Source organism: Polistes dominula, unplaced genomic scaffold (assembly GCF_049000335.1).
Source record: "Polistes dominula isolate Pdom_NZ unplaced genomic scaffold, Pdom_raw_medaka contig_77, whole genome shotgun sequence".
Classification (NCBI taxonomy): Eukaryota; Metazoa; Arthropoda; class Insecta; order Hymenoptera; family Vespidae; genus Polistes; species Polistes dominula.
In genome coordinates this window covers 8,512,366-8,530,309 of record NW_028301152.1, presented here as the reverse complement: position 1 = coordinate 8,530,309, position 17,944 = coordinate 8,512,366, and the positions used below count along the sequence as shown (strand labels likewise).

Genomic DNA, 17,944 nt, shown 5'->3' with positions numbered 1-17,944 from the left:
AATTACTGTTTATTTTTATAAATAATAATATTAATTATAATTGTCCATTGTTTCAGACCAAAAATCGAGTTGTTTTTTTTTTTTTAATATCTTTTCCTTTTCTCTCTCTTTCTCTCTCTCTTTCTTTTATGGGAAGATATACGATAGTTTATTTATATTTTATTTATCGTAATATAAGTAGGTATAGTAGTAGTTCATTAGGAACGGTGTTAGATACAAAAAAGTATTTAACAGATATTAGAATAAAAAATTATTTATTAATTAATAAAAATTTATTTCATTTCCCGGTCGCAGCATCCCTCCTCCGCGGTAAGTTGCTCAGCAACGATTTCTTGACATGTATATATATATACATATATATCTAAATATTTAAACGTAATCATAAATTGACAAAAACAATTCGTAATTAGTTTTATGCAATTAATCACCTTTCCTGCCTTTTTAGTTCGTTAAATTTAAATCGATCTCAGCAACATTTTATTGTTTATATTTATTATTATTATTATTATTATTATTATTATTATTATTATTATTATTATTATTATTTCATTATTATTATTGTTATTTATTGTTATTTATTGTTTTTTTCATCATTCTTTGACGTATGTTTTAATTTCATAATTTTTCTATTGATAAACGAAACTTTTTTGTTTTACCTTTTTTTTTTTTGATTATTTTCTTTTTAATCTTTGAATCCATTTTTTTATTTTTATTTATTTAGTTTTTTAATGTTTTCATTTGATGTGTGATGTATTATGAGCTTTTAGATATTGTTTATGTGTAGCGCAGGATTTTTCCAATTATTTTTTCCATTTTAACAATTTCCCTAAAACAAACCCAAGTAAAAAAAATATTTTCTCGAGCTTATTACATTTGAATATCATAATTGTATCTTGCATACGTATGATATTTTAATTGAAATTCATTTGAATTTGTACGTGTGTAACATTTATCGTATTAGAACTATCAAAACGGATATTTGTCGTCATGTTTACAAATCGTTTTATTAGGATGATTTCAATTGTCTCTCTCTCCCTTTTTGTTTCTTATTTTTTTTTTTTAATTTAATTTTTTAATCTAACCCCGTTCTCTACGTTAAATCGAAAAAAAAATAATTTACCATTTCCTGCCGAGGAGGGTTATTTTGATTTATCAGTCAGATAAAAAAAAGTCGTAAATAAACCGATAAAAAAAAATGAAAAAAAGAAAAAATGTATTTAACAAGATAAATCGTAATAAAAGTTTTTGATAAGATGAATTCTCGACGATATTTCGAAATAAAATTAGTCGAAATAAAAATTTGGGAAAAGAAGAAATATTAGTCCTCGTTGAAAAATAACTAATTAAAAAAATAAAAAAAATAATAAAAATAAAATGTTTATAACAACGCCTTGTAACTATTTAAAAAATTCGCGTGACATCAAAATTGCGTTTTTCTTCCCTCCCTTACTCCAACTATCCCACCACTATTCTTTTTATTTTTCTTTCAATTGTTTTTTTTTCAAATTTTTGTATAACTAATATTATTTAATTTATAAACAGAGTACGTGCATATGGTCCGGGAATTGAATCAGTTGGCCCGGTAGTTGGTGTACCGGCCAATTTCACCGTTGAAACATTTTCCGCTGGTAAAGGAAATGTTGAAGTATTCGTTGAAGATCCTAAAGGAAATACCGTACCGGTAAGAAATATATTATCTTATATTATTATATATAATTAAATAAATAATAATAAAAAAGTATAAATCGAATAAACGACAAAAAAATTTCCATACCGTTTAAATATTATTTAAATTTAATATTATTTATTATATATATATATTTTTTTTTTCATTTATTATTATAATATTATTTATTATATTAAATAATATTTTAACTGGATAAAATTTTAGTTAATTTTAATTAAAAATTTTTATTATAAAAGTTCCAATTTCCATACCATTTAAATGGAATAAAATATTATATTAAATAATATTTGTGTTATTGTAGTTGTTGTAAAAATTTAAAAAAGTTAATAGTATTTTTATATATATGATTATTTATTTGCAGGCAGATGTTAGATTCAACAAAGATAGAAATCTTACATATGCCGTATCTTATACGCCAAGAATCGAAGGACCTTACAAAGTGAAGATATTATTTGCCGGAAGGGAAATTCCAAAGAGTCCGTATACGGTCAACGTTGAGGGTCATGCTGGAGATGCTAGCAAAGTAACAGCAAGTGGACCGGGTCTTCAACGTGACGGAGTTGTCTTGAATAGGCCTACTTATTTCGACATATTTACTAAGGATGCTGGCCGTGGTGTGCCGGAAGTTATCATTTTGGATCCACAAGTATATATACATGAGAAATAGAACATAATGAGGATGTATTTAGTGTCCAGTTAAAAAGAAATAAAACATAAGAACAAGAATAAGAAGAATAATAAGATGAAGAAACAAAAAAACAAATGTTACAATACAATGATACAAATTTATTATAATTTTTCTAGGGTACAAAACTGACAACGCCTAAATTACGTCAAATCTTTCCGGATGTAACAAGGTGTGAGTACAGTTCGCCAGTAACTGGTTTACATTCCGTTAACATCTTTTTCGCTGGTAAACCCATACCCGAAAGTCCGGTTGGCGTAAACGTGGCACCAATCTCTGATGCTAAGAAATGTATAGCATATGGTCGAGGATTATTACCAACAGGAGTTCGCGTTAACGATAACGCTGATTTTGTACTCATTACAAAGGATGCTGGGGAAGGAATACCGGAGATTAAAGTTATTGGTCCGGGTGGTATTAATCAAACAGTACAGTAAGTCTTATTCTAATATCTCATCATTTAATAATAATAATATTACAGAAATAAAACAATGTATATATTTTTTGTAGGATGACCAAGGCAGACGCTAACACGTATAATTGTTCTTACGTGCCAACGAAGGAAGGCCGATATGTTGTAATGATTACGTTTGGTGGTAAAGAAATAAGAAAGTCACCGTTCGAAGTGAACGTTGGCCCATACAAGGAATCCGCAATTTGGGCATTCGGTCCAGGTCTTAAAACTGGTGTCGTTGGTCAACCAGCAAGGTTTACGGTAGATACTAACGGAGAAACCGGTGCTCTTGGATTTTCCATTGAAGGACCATCCAAAGCAAATATAGAATGTCACGACAATGGTGATGAAACAGCTGACGTGTCTTATTTACCAACGGCACCTGGACAATATGCTGTTCATATACTTTGCGATAACGAGGATATACCATCGTCTCCTTATATTGCAAATATTGTACCAAAGACCGACTTTGACGCGGAAAAGGTTTGTCTTACGTTAGATATATTTGTTTTTGAATTTAATTGGCTACTACCAAGATTAAATTTGTCTAACGTTATTTGATTAATTTATTTGTAGGTTGAGGTACATGGTCCTGGAATTCAACCGGATAGCGTTGCTAAAGATAAGCCGACTCATTTTATTGTGGATCCTAGAAAAGCTGGTCAGGCACCTTTGGAAGTTGTTATACAAGATGTTTTTGGTAGACAAGTTCCTGTTCGTTTGGAAGAAAAACGTGATGGGACCGTACAAGCTAATTACACACCGACTTCAGCTTCTCAACATGTTATCATGGTTAGATATTTAATTGTACAATTTTCATTTACATAACCCATACAATTACACGTATTATAATTTAATTATATCTTCCTTTTTTTGATAGGTAAATTATGGTGGAGTTGCTACGAAAAAATCACCGTTCAGAGTAAAGGTAGCGGCACCTTTCAACCCAGCCGCTGTGACAGCATTTGGTCCAGGTGTTGAAAATGGTGTTAAATCAAATATACCAACTCATTTTAACATCGATTGTCGCGAAGCTGGACCTGGTAATATGGATGTTACCATAGTCAGTGAAGATGGACGTGAATTACCAGTGTCCTTGACCGATAACGAAGACAATACTTATAGCGTACAATACGTAGCACCTCAACCAGGAAAATATTTCGTCAATCTTACCTACGGTGGTTTCAAGGTACCTACGTGTCCAATCACTGTCAATGTTCAACCCCATATCGACGTTTCCAGAATCAAGGTGGACGGTCTTGAACCAAGTGAGTAATCAATATTATTCTTTAATATAATTATATTATTTATATTCAAATAATTTCATTTATTAATTAAGAAAAATGATATTTATATCATTCATCTTGTATTGTATACAAATCTTGATGGTTTAATTATCGAGAATTTCATGATATTTCTCTTAACTTCACTCAAGACACAAAGGATCATTCGTAATTGTTGATAATTTTGGTTGTTTTTTTTTTGTACAAAAATTTGTAAGAAATGTTGTGTTCAAAGTAGAATAATGAACACGTAAGAATGAAAAATAACGAGAATTTGATGAGTGATGAGTTCCCCTAAATACGTAAAAAAAAAAAAAAAAAAAAAAACGCTCTTCGCACAGCTGCACCGGTGAACAGCCTGCAACAGTTCCGCGTGATAACGCAGGATGCCGGAAAAGTAGCTGACTTTCAAGTGGCGATAACAGCACCATCCGGTAATCGGGTTAAGGCTCACATCTTACCGACTCATGAAGGTTATTTGGTCAACTTTACACCCACGGAATTGGGCGAATATTTGTTGGGTATCAGTTTTGGCGGTGAACCTTTAACAAGTCAACCATATCGTCTGAATTGCGTTCACGGTTCTGATCCTGGAAAAGTTCGTGCAAGTGGTCCTGGCTTGTCCCGTGGGGTTGTTAACAAACCAGCCGAATTTGTTATCGATACCAGAGGAGCTGGTCAAGGTGGACTTGGCGTTACTGTCGAGGGTCCTTGCGAAGCTGCCATTAATTGTCGTGACAATGGTGATGGTACATGTTCCGTTGCTTATCTACCTACCGAAGTTGGGGATTATGGGATTAATATTACCTTCAATGAACAACACGTGCCTGGCTCACCGTTCCAGGCAATCGTCGTACCTGACACCGACGTTTCCAAAATTAAGGTCACCGGAAATGGAATTCAGCCACACGGTATATCGTCATGCCGTCATGGCCAATAATGGTTTTTTTGCAATGATTATGGAATGCGATAAAAACCGTGATTGTTAGAGTGTGTGTGTGTGTGTACAATGGATATATCAATTTTGGCAAAAAGATTGCTCGTAATATCCTTGTTTATTTTGCATTTTATTTATAATTGAATACAATCATGCAAAATTCATGGAAATATTCTAACAGTTTTCTAGTTTCTTTTTTTTACGAGCAATCTATTTAATCCTAGCAATACAAGTGCCTTTTTTCGAATCAACAGCGAATTCCAGGTGTGTCCGATACCGATGCATGAATTCATTGTTTATGCTGATTTGTTTCTTTCTTTTTTCATTTGCACTTCTTTCAGATTATTTTTCTTTTTTTTTAGATTTTGCTTTAGATAAGTATTACTCGTTAGGAGATGCCCATGTCGTGTGCTTTTTCAAAGATAATCATTAATCATGTTTTCATTATTTTATTTAATTATTGTTTCTTATTTTTTTCATCGATAAAACATTATTGTATTAACACATTAGAATTAAGTATCAATAATGTTAGACACATTTTAGTGGGTGGACGTGTAGATCGTAAATATGAATGATTAGATAGATAAATGTGTTTTATTCGATTAGAAAGAAATTAATATATTTTTAGGATGATTTTTTTAATTCTTATAATAACATTTAGAATTATAGAATGTTTATAGTGTACAAATTTCATCGACATAGATGAAAAAAACAAATTCGTTAACTGCATTGATTTAGTTTGTATTTTTTATAATGAATTGTATGCAACATTATTTACAACGATTATTTTTTTACATTTTTAAGGTCTGTACTTGGAACAACAAACGGAATTCATGATAGACACCAGAGCGATAGCTAAAATGAAGAACGACGAAGGTTTAGTTTCATGTGTTATCAACAATCCAAATGGTGGAAAAACAGATAAAGTTATAATACCTCAAGGAGATGGAATGTATCGTGTCAGTTATACACCTTTTGAAGAAGGACGTTACACTATTGATATTCTTTACGACAACATTCCAGTACCAGGTTCACCGTTTAGCGTGAATGTTAAACGTGACAGTGATCCTAGCAAATGTCGTGCATATGGTCCAGGTTTAGAAAAGGGTTATACCAATAAGGCTAATCAATTCACTGTAGATATAAAAGGTATTTTTTTCGTGTTATACAATTAAAATCCATATTATATAATATATATTTAATAATTCATATTTAATAATATATATATATATATATATATATATATATATATAATGTAGGTAAAAATCTGTTTACTTTGTTTCAATTGTAGAAGCTGGAAATGGTGGTCTTGGTTTAGCTATAGAAGGTAAACGAGGAGCCCAAATGATTTGCAAAGATAATTATAATGGTTCATGTACTGCTGAATATATACCATTGGAACCTGGAGAATATGATATAACTATAAAATTCGCTGACAAACATATACCTGGTTCACCTTTCAAAGTACAAGTTGTGTCTGATAACAGTAATGCTAAGAATGTTGTTGCTTATGGTACAGGACTCGAACCTGAAATGGTACGTGAAGGTGTACCAGCTAAATTCGTCGTTGACACATCGAAATGTGAACCAGCTAAATTGGACGTTAGATTGAAGACTGACAAAGGTCAAGTACAAAAGCCAGAAATTAAAAGTCGTAGTGATGGATTGTACGAAGTTACTTATCAACCACCACCAGCTGGTAGTACGGTTCAAATAGGTGTCAGTTATGATGGTGAAGAAATAAATGACAGTCCTTATTCCATCAAAGTTTTACCTACGGTCGAACCTAATAAAATTGTTCTCAGTGGACCTGGTGTTCAACCGGTTTGCACTGCGTCATTTCCAACAGAATTTGTCGTTGATACTTCAAAAGCTGGTTACGGTGATCTCGAGGTTCAAGTTTTGGTAAGTAATATTAATTTAAATAATATAAATATAAAATAAAATATAAATTTAAATAATTTGTAATTATATATATATAATATAAATAATATAAATAATATAATATAAATTATATATATATATAAAATATAAATTAAATAATTCGTAATTATATTTGATTTATATTTATATTTAAATGTTATATTTAAAATATATAAATATTTATAATTATTATTCAACTTATATTTAATATAATAATCATAATTATATTTGTTTGTTTGTTTTTTTTGTCAAGGGTCCAGATCAATCACCGCGTAGAGTTGAAGTTCAAGATTTGGGGGATGGAAAATACAAAGCAACGTACTTGCCAGATGACTGTGGTCGTTACAAGGTCAATGTGAAATACGGTGGCAAAGAAGTACCGGGTAGTCCAGTTTTGGTACAAAGCGTTTCAACCGGTAAAGCTGAGAAATGTAAGATCAAGGAGGGTATTCAACATACCTTGGCACAGGGTGAAGAATATTGTATAACTGTTGATACTGAAAATGCTGGAAGGGGTGCTGTTACTTGTCGCATTCGTTCTACATCTGGCAGGTAAAGAAAAAAAAACACACACACAGAAAAAATAAAAATACAATCTCATATCTATTTTCATTTAGATTTATCGTCATTCTAAAATTATAATATAATAGTTTCCAGAAACTTGTATAAGAAAATAGATAAATTCGAAAACCGGACACAAGTAACAGGGTGTGACATTTTCGTATCGTATATTTCCATTCTTTTATCTCTTGCATTCCTTTCTATCTTCTCTCTAAGCTTTCACATTTCATTTCGTTTCGCTTAGTTTTGTGCAGGACATCATTCAGGTTTTATTTTAAATACCCGTCGTGTGGCATGACCCAGATATTTATTTCGATTCAAGAAACATATCAAAAACCTTGCGAATGCTTACATGTCACAAAATGTAATCGTAAATCATACGTTTTTTGTTTCTTATTTTTTTTCTTTGGTTTAGGAGAAGAAGGATTTTATTTCTTTGATTTTTTTTTTTTAATGGTAGGACGATTGTAAAAATTTAGAAATTGTTTTGTGTTCTGAAATTCAATTCGTTGATACTTGGAATCAAATAAAATAATAAAAAATAAGAACAAATATTATAAATAGGTTGTAATAGTACTGTTTTTTCATTTTTTAATGATTTAATTATATTAATTAAATTGTTTATTCTGGCAACTTGACAAGAATTAATTTCTTTTAAAGGGTAGGACGAAATTAAATTCGTTGATACTTTGAATCAAATAAAAAAATATAAAAAATAAGAACAAATATTATAATATATAATTTTTATTTTTATCAAATAATTTATTATAAAATAAATTATATTTTTTAATATAATTTATTATATTAAATTTATTAATATTAAAATATTTATATATATATATATATTTATAATAAATGAATAATATTATAAATATTATAATGGTAGCATTGTGTTTTTTTTCATCTTTTAATGATTAATTAATTGTTATTTGAATTAGAATAAATATTTAATAGTAGAAAGTTTTTAATTTACTTTGGCAACTGGACAAGAATTAAAAGAGTTTTTTGTTTTGTATTAAACATATTTTCTTTCCCTCTTGGCAGTTGATCTTAACAGATCAAGTAGTTATCGTTATTCATTTTGTCTGGTGTTCTAATGCTACCATTGTTAGTCTGCCAAGAACAAACACGCATGGGGCCAGGTTTTATCGAATAGCCAAGTTGGTATTTCCACTAGTTTAACGTGTCTGACATTTGAAAACAATTAAACATACTTAAATAAGTATCATTTAAATAAATGAATTTTGTTTATAAGTAAATTTTACAAAAATTTTGAATCATTTGTTATAATGAAAGATAATGTGAGAGATCAATAAGATCATTGTGGCATTCTTTTAATATAGAAAGAAAATTAATATTAAAAAGTTGATTTATTATATTAGTAATTTTAGATAAATAATCGAACAGTTTAATATTTGTTTTATTATTTATATTTAATTTAATTTAATATTATTTATATTTAATTTATATTTAATTTATATTTAATTTAAACTTATGGAAATTTATTATTATATAAAATAATGTAACACTTTTGGTTACTGTTATAGTTCATATGTCGGTATTACTTTCGCAAGTTGAATTTTGTTTTCATCGATTAATTCAAAGCTCTATACATATATTGTATTTAGTAGAAAGTATTTTGACGTTGATTAATGAAATTTTACATTATCCACCTGTTGAAGCATTAGTCATGCGCCATATCAAATGCTTCGTATACAGTTTTCGATCTTGCCAACTGTTTTCTCTTATGTCTCCTTCTTAGAATCGATATTTAATCTAATCCTTTTTTTAATAATAATAATATTAAATATGTGTAATATATAATTTTGCAATTATAGTAATTAACTAATTACTATATACTAATTAACTATATACTAAATTAAATTATATAGTAAATAGTATATAGTATTAGTTAATTAGTTAATTAGTATATTAATATGAGATATAAGTTATAAAGTATATATATTATTACGTTATGTTTATATTACGTTTTATTTTACGTTTGTTTATATTATTTTACAGTGAAGTGGTGGACATTGACATCGAAGATAACGGTGATGGAACTGTCAACATTTATTACACGGTAGCTGATGCAGGTGATTACACGCTTAGCATAAAATTCGGTGGACAACCTGTTCCAGAAGGACTCTATACTTTTACGGTAAGCAAATACTATAATTATGTTTTATTAGTTTAAACAAATTTTTATATTAAAATAAGAATTTTTTAATTGTCCAGCTAGCAATTTAAAAAAAAATTTTTTCTATATTAAATTGTATTTAAAATATCAAAATTAATTTTTCAATCGTATTATAAAAAAATATAAATATATTTATAAATATATTTATTATTTTAATATATATTATTATTATAAGTTTAAATATATGAAATTATAAATTATATATATATTAAATTTTAAAAAACATAAAATAAATATAAAAAAATTAACTAAATATTGGGTTAGCAACGAAATTTCTACTATATTTTTTTCTTGCAATAAAAATTAACAATAACGTATTATCTTTTGTTAAAAATTTAAAAAGAAAAATCGACGGGAATTTATTTGTCAACCTAATAATATTTCCAACAATATACCAAACAAAAAAAATACAAAAAACCTATTACCATTTAATCAAGCATATTTATTTTATCATTAACAAACAAATTAGAAATTAGAAATTAAAAATTAAAAAAAATATTACAAATTTTTTTATCCAAAGTAATTTTCTAATTTTAATTCAAATTCTAATGGTAAGTAAAAAAATATAAAACACAAAACTAGACGTAAATTGATAAATAAAAAAAAGACATAAAAGAATAGAATAGATTATGAGAAAATCTCGAGACGTGTTGTAGTATATGTGTGTTTGTTCTTCTATTTTCTTGTTCCCTGTTGATCATTCGATGTTCGAATAAGAGGAGGAGGAGGGACTTAGTGGGGCGAGGTGTTTCTAACTATAGAGGCAAACACGTAGGAGAGAGATCACACACAGGATTATTATCGTTTAAGTTTTCCAGAGAAACAGTCCACTCCGAAGACTCATCGTGTTCGCACCAAAAGTGTTAGATAATATTATTTAAACATTATTATTTTATTCATCGTCGTACAAATTCCTGTTCAACGCGTTTAACATCAACGTTCAATATTTTATCAAGTAAAAATCATTTTCTCATTCACACTCATTTTACTTCTTTCTTTCTCTGTCTCACATTCTGTGATTTTTGTTTCTTTCTTTCTCTTTTTTATTAGGGTGAACCAAAAGTTTATTTTTATATTATTTTTTCTTATTTTTTATATATTACAATATTTCCTAAAGTAAAATTTTACAAAAAAACAAATACCCCATTATTATGAAATTGTTTCATAGTAAAGTGTAATTTTTCTTTCTTTCTTTTTTGTTAGGGTGAAACTAAAAATTCGTGTATTTTTTATATGAATTTCTTCTAAAGTAAAATTTTATAAAAAAAAACATAGACCTCACTGTTATATAGTAATATTATGCAATTGTTTCAAAGTAAAAGTTTAAACATACGTTTACTTAGGAACTTTTTGATTCACCCTAAATAATATTACATTTAATTTTATTTTATTTCAAATGCACCATTTTTTTCCCTTCATGTTTCATCCCCTCTTTTTCATTAGCAATACCTGTTGCACCTTCTTCTATCTCTTTTTATCTTTCTCTCGTGTGTATGATCAAGCATGTATCTTCTGATTGGCTGTGTGTGTGTGTGTTGAGTTGTCCAGCATGATTTTAAATATAAGGATGGTTCTATGATTTTGTTAATCGTCAAACGAGAAGATACGTTAATAGTTAAACGATTAACAACAATTATATTATTGATAAAAACGTGAGAATTATGTTAGATTTGAGAATTGTTTTTAATTTTTCAGTATTAAATATAAATTCTTTTTTTTTTTTATTATATCATTGTCGCGCGAACAAAGTTTTATTATTTAATGTACGTTATAATATTTCTTTTTCTTTCCTTTTCTATTATTATACAAATAAATTAGTTAAAATATTGTTTTTTGTTTTTTCCTCTTTTTTTTTTATTCGTATTACGTAATATACGTTTTGGTAATAATACAAAATAGATTTGACTTTGTTAACTTTTTTTTTTAGTTTTTATTTTTTATTTTTATATCTTTGAAAAAATACCACGGAAAAAAAGAAAGAATTTTCTTTATAAAGGAAAAAATATAAATATTATATTATATTTATTATTTAATATTATAACGTTTTAATTTAATTTATTATTATTAAAATATTATATTATTATTTAAATATTATAATGTAAAGTATTAATCCAAATTTCGGTTTCGATTTGAGTGGGTAACATATCAAATTAAAAAAAAAAAACGAAATATAAATTAACTTACAACAAATAGTTACGTTAATAATTATCATAATTCATAACTATAATTATAACTTATTTTCAATATTCCACAAATTATTATATTATCGTTTTAAATAAATATATATTAGTAGTATTAGAAATAGAATTGTAAGATAACAAGTAGTAGTAAGTAACAACGGTATGGTCAGCCTCTATAAGTAGAAACACACTGTCATAAGATCAGACATACGTAACTCATCGTGAAAACAATAAAGAAATTTTCAAACTGCATACTTATGAAAACGCATAATATGTATACTTATCGTAAAGGATAATAATCACTTATATGTATACATTAATGCAATAAATCTCATAGTCCTATAAACAAACACACACATATACACATCCAATACGTACACACAAACAAATACGTTGATCTAGTTACCTAAACTTTTTGCTTTACTATTAACAAAACCCCATTTCCTTCCCCCTTCACCCTTCTCCTCTTACCTCCCACGACAACACAGGATTCGTTGATTTCAGTAACTGAAGTATCAAACGTTTGAAAATAATTTCACATTTTATACCACACTTTTCCTCATTTTCCCTCAGCACGTCTCGTTCTACCAAGATAGAAAAAGAAATAATGTGTGTATGTGTGAGAGAGAGGAGTAGGGAAGTGGTAGGGAAGGAAAGGGAAGGGATTATGTGTTGAACGAGGACTGGAAGTCGTTGATTTAAACGTTTCGGCATGTGTCAGGCTCGAGCAAGCATGATGTTCCGCCCGGTTTCATTAACGAACATGCATGGAAACCAAAATTGAAAATACTTCATAGAGAGAGAGAGAGAGAGAGAGAGAGAGAGAGAGAGAGACGAAGATAGATTGCTGGTCGCTTTTGATTATGTCTTTTCAAACCATACACACGTACCTTAACCCCGTGTCATATTTTAAAATTAATATAGAAAATTTCTTACGAGTTTGTTTTTGGTAATTAGTTAGGACAGGTGATGTAATACATAAGAAATGGGTTGAAATAATTAATTATTTTTTTTATGTGATAATAATATGAAATGAAGTATTTGTTAATTGATTGTTAATTTAGTTAGTTTCATTAGTTATTATTAATTATGTGTTTTCGCAATGACATTTATTAGGTTCTTTACTTTGAACTGATATAGGAAGTTTAGAAATTTATTTTTAATAATTAATTAGGACGACAGGTTATATAAAAAAGAAAATAATATTAATTATAATAATTAATTATTTTTTTATTTGATATTAATATTAAATAGAGTATTTGTTAATTAATTCGTTTCTTTAGTTATTGTTAATTAGGTGTTTTCGCAATGATATGTATTGGGTTCTTTACTTTGAACTGATATAGGAAGTTCTTAGGAATTCATTTTTAATAATTAATTAGGACGACAGGTTATATAAAAAAGAAAATAATATTAATTATAATAATTAATTATTTTTTTATTTGATATTAATATTAAATAGAGTATTTGTTAATTAATTCGTTTCTTCAGTTATTGTTAATTAGGTGTTTTCGCAATGATATGTATTGGGTTCTTTACTTTTAAACCGATATAGAAGGAAGTTTTTACGTATTTTTTTTATAATTAATTAAAAGAGGTGATATAATAAAAAAAAGAATTTGAATTTAAATAATTAATTATTTTTGCAATTTGATAATAATATAAAATAAAGTATTGAGCTTGTTTTTAATTATACGTATTTTAAATTACATATTTATCAGGCTTTTTATTTGAAACCGAGAATGAAAATTAAATAGCAAAATAAGAAACAGAAAAATATGAGAATGTGAATTTAATTTGAAAAATTGAAATAATTAATTAACTAATGTTAAACAAATAAAACATGAAGCATAGGTTTCAATGTTATATTTTTTGAATTACATTCTTGCGAACCACTTACCATTTCAATCACTTTTATTCTATAGAAAAATGTTCTTAAAATTTATATCCTACAAAAAGACAAAATAAATAAAAGAAAGAAATAAATAAAAAAAAAAGTAAAAAGAAATGATGAAGAAATTTATCAAAAACATAACAGTGTAAAATATACTTACGAAAAATATTGGTTTCTGTTTTCTCTGCAAATGAATTTGTTTCTTCTTTCTCTCCCTCTCTCTTTCTCTCTTTCTCTCTCTTTACGTTTAAATGAAAAAAAAAAAAAACATATATTGAATATAATAATCGATATGAAATAGTATGAAACCTATAATGAAATTTGAAATTTAATCCGTATAATGTTGGTAGGGCATAGTCGCGACCTCATAAACTATTTCGAGTATACGAATGCCGTCTCCTTTCCCAAATTTATAAGCAAGGCAACGTTTGCCGTTCGTTGGTTGGTTGGTGGGTGGTGGACTAAAGAGAACGAAATATAGTGAGAGTGAGTGAGAGAGAGAGAGAGAGAGAGAGAGAGAGAGAAATGGCACATGAATTAATGCCACCGAGAAGTAGAGTTTAATTTAAACTCAAAGACGAACTCGCGATTCACAACGGGAAACTTTGATACTAGATATTATGCTTATCATCATCATAATTATCATAATCATTATCATCATCTTCACTATCATCTTCACTTCCCGTTTTACTCTTGTGTTTATCTTCCTAACACTCAAGCACGTTATTAACGTTTAGACCAAAAGGACTTGGTTATTTTCAACCCTCCAAACGCTCCCACTCTTCATTTTATCTTTTCTTTTTTTTTTTAACTTTTTACCTTGTTTATGCTACGCCCTATTATGAACAAATTTTATTTTTATTTTTATTATTTTTTTTTAATTATGATAAGCAAAAGTAAATTAAAACAAATAAACCAATCCTAACCCTGTTCACCTTTACCTTATCTTTCTTTTTTTTTATCAACTTTTTATCTAGTTCATGCTAACCCTTTATCACAACGTATTTTATTTTTTATTTACTTTTACTTTTGTTTATGATAAGCAAAAGTAAATTAGATAAAATAATAAAAAACAGGTAATTTACAACCCCCAACTCAATTTGATCTTGTTTAAATGACGCCCCTTCCCACCCCCACACTTTACCCTCACCTTCACCTTCAGGTTAGGCAAGTTTCTTTTCTTTTTAAACTTTTATTTATTTTCTCGTGATTGGAAAAACACAAATTACGCGAGATTGATTAATTTTGTTGAAAAATGTTTTTTTAAATATAATTACTTGTATGGAAACCTTTTGTTTTTCTGTTGCTACCCTTAACAATTTGGATTAAGAAAATGATTAGCCTTGTACAATAATTTTCTTTTCCACTCGTCGAGTTTATGGGACATTTGAGTTCCATGACATTTAACAATGTCAATGGTCGTTTCTTAATCTTCACACCCCGACCCACACCCTAATCCCCTCACCCACATTTATTTTCCTTTATCCTTTTTGATTGTACGTAGGTGGGGGCTAGATATCTATTATGGTAACATCGAATTTAGCATTGTGCCTGAAAATCGTCAGTCAGTTAGCAACGATACGTGAGTTTGGTAACATTTCGATCTTAGTTATTATAATTATTACGTTTTATGATTATTTATTGAAATATTTAGATCTGTTTCAAGGTACAGTGATTTTTTTATTACATATTAATATTATTTTATCCTTCTTTTTTTTTTCTTGAAAGTTTTTACATTTTATCTCTCATGGTCTATGTGTTTTGATATTACACAGTCTGAATTTTTCTTTTTTAATACTAATATTATTAATATTATAAATAATAATAATAATAATAATAATAAAAATAAAAATAATAATAATAATAATAATAATAATAATAATAATAATTATAATATAATAATTTAAATAATTATTAAAAAAATTAATAATATTAGTATTAAAAAAAATTTAATTTTAGTAATATTATTAATATTAAAACTATTATTATATTAATATTAATAATTAATATGATCTATTAGTAAAAAATTATCTTTGTAAATTTTTAAATAATTCGATTAGAATTTTGGTGAATATATTTTTTCTATTTTATGGTATAATAATCCTAGTAGCACAAAATATTGAAAAATATTGAATACATGTGTATTTAATATTAAAAAGACATTAAATCTCTTTTTAATATAAAATACACATGTATCCAATATTTTTCAATATTTTGTGCTACTAGGGTTATTTTTTGTTTTGTTTTGTTTTCTGTTTTTCTATTGGAATTTTATTTGTTAAGAAAAATAATTTGTTTTTTTTTTCGGGAGAGACAGTCGACTAGATTTGTTGATAAAATTGTTAGATTTTTCTTGTTTTTTTTTTTTTTTTTTTAAGAAAAGAAGAAGATAATATAATGAATCATATATTGCTGGGTGGTATCATAATGCGCATAAAAAAAGGTTGGTCACGTCCGCAAATCCGGACCATCCGCAATCCATTTTCTATAGTCGAATAAAACCACGTGATTAGAAGATTTTGCAAGAATTCTGACGTAGTTATATAATAAATTCTATACACGTTGCACAGTTTGGCTTAGTACCAGCCTAGAAATACGTAAATTCTTTCGTAATGAGGTGTGTGTATGTGTGTATGTGTGTTATGTGTAGTATGTCGTGCACCATCACCTCTTGATTCCGGAAATTCCTCGTTCTCCTTTCTTCCTTTCTTTTTTCGTAAATGCGATCCATAGAACTTCTTGATCATCGTTCAAGAATTAACTAAATTTTTATCAAAGAAAAAATAGAAAAAAAAGGAAGAAAATGTTTCATATTTTTATTACAATTTTAATATCGTTCAAAATATATTGTCTAGCCCCTAAATTTAATTAGAATCCAACAAATTATTTGAAAGTTCAGATAAATAGGAAGAAAAATTTCAAAAGAAATTTTGAATCTTCACTATAATTAAATAATATTTTGTGTATCCCTTAAATGTTAGAACAATTCTAAATCTAGTGATTTTGGGTGGACAAATTTTCTAGGAAAACTTTTGACTACGATCATTTGAGTTTTAAATTTATTTTAATATTGTTCATATTTTAATTGCAACGATAATTTATTTTGTTAATTTTAAAATTAATTAATTTACTGATTTGATTTTAATATTTAGAAGAAAAATATTATTAAAAATATTTTTTTAAAAGAAACTTTAAATTTTTAGCAATTGGTAATGTGTGTGTTTCAATTTGTTTAATATCATGGAAATAAAATATAATTTTATTGTTTTTTCTTTAATGATTATACAATATATTATTATTATTATTATTATTATTATTATTATTATTATTATTATTGTTTTAGGCATCGGAAGAATATCGGGAACACAGTACGCACAAAACCCATCGTGGAAGGAAATCTCGACAAAGGCAAGAACAACACGTTCTTGAACAACGTAGTACAACAAGTATACAAGAAAGTTCAACGGTTACCACAAAGAGTACTAGCAGTTCATCAAATCAACAAAATTTATCGAAGAAAAATTTCGATTCAATAAGATTGAACAGTATCCCCTTGCCATTGGCCAGTGGTACAGTTACATGTAAGTATAAATATATCTATATATATTTCATCCTTTTATTATATTTAGATGATCCAAAAAAAAAAAAGAAAAAAAAAACAATTACTTGATTTTTGAAAAGAAAAAAAAATTTTCTTATTTTATTCTTCAAGAAAAAAAGAAAAACAAATATAAGGGGAAAAAAATATCGAAAATAACAAACTGAGAAATGGGATTATAATAATAATAGTAATAATAATAATAATATAAAATGAGAAGGAAAAAAAATTAAAAAAAGATCTTCACGAAGAATGTTTTTCTTTACTTGTGTTTTCTTATTTTTTTCTTTCTTTTTTTTCTTTTCGTTTCTGTCCAATCGAAATTTAGAGAGGACACGAAATTCTTTGTAAAATAAGTTTATTTAAAAGATATATTGTTGACGTAACCAGAATGAATGATTCTCATTGGAGAAGACTAATGCATAAACGTTAGATCATTCCTGTCATCGAATTTATTGGAATGGGACTGAACAATTTCAAGTATTTTCTAAACGATTCTAAACGTTTAATTTTACTTTACTATGTTTTGACGTTCTCTTAAT

The 17,944-nt window shown here is 27.3% G+C and overlaps 1 protein-coding gene across 9 annotated transcripts in view; it reads left to right on the top strand.

Annotated features, from left to right (window-relative positions):
- The window catches only part of cher (filamin A protein cher), a 52,707-nt gene that overhangs the window by 17,846 nt on the left and 16,917 nt on the right, over positions 1 to 17,944 (top strand). For 3 of the 9 annotated variants that reach the window (XM_015319958.2, XM_015319959.2, XM_015319957.2), the window contains exons 7-19: positions 295 to 309; positions 1,543 to 1,681; positions 2,049 to 2,333; positions 2,492 to 2,805; positions 2,883 to 3,309; positions 3,403 to 3,618; positions 3,707 to 4,094; positions 4,451 to 5,020; positions 5,851 to 6,195; positions 6,338 to 6,951; positions 7,223 to 7,521; positions 9,553 to 9,691; positions 17,148 to 17,385. In XM_015319958.2, the coding sequence (XP_015175444.1) occupies positions 295 to 309; positions 1,543 to 1,681; positions 2,049 to 2,333; positions 2,492 to 2,805; positions 2,883 to 3,309; positions 3,403 to 3,618; positions 3,707 to 4,094; positions 4,451 to 5,020; positions 5,851 to 6,195; positions 6,338 to 6,951; positions 7,223 to 7,521; positions 9,553 to 9,691; positions 17,148 to 17,385 (3,989 nt within the window). Of the gene's footprint in view, positions 1 to 294; positions 310 to 1,542; positions 1,682 to 2,048; positions 2,334 to 2,491; positions 2,806 to 2,882; positions 3,310 to 3,402; positions 3,619 to 3,706; positions 4,095 to 4,450; positions 5,021 to 5,063; positions 5,311 to 5,850; positions 6,196 to 6,337; positions 6,952 to 7,222; positions 7,522 to 9,552; positions 9,692 to 10,668; positions 10,686 to 15,359; positions 15,471 to 17,147; positions 17,386 to 17,944 lie in introns of those variants that run through there. The other 6 variants (XM_015319960.2, XM_015319961.2, XM_015319962.2 and 3 more) reach the window with 6 other exon arrangements.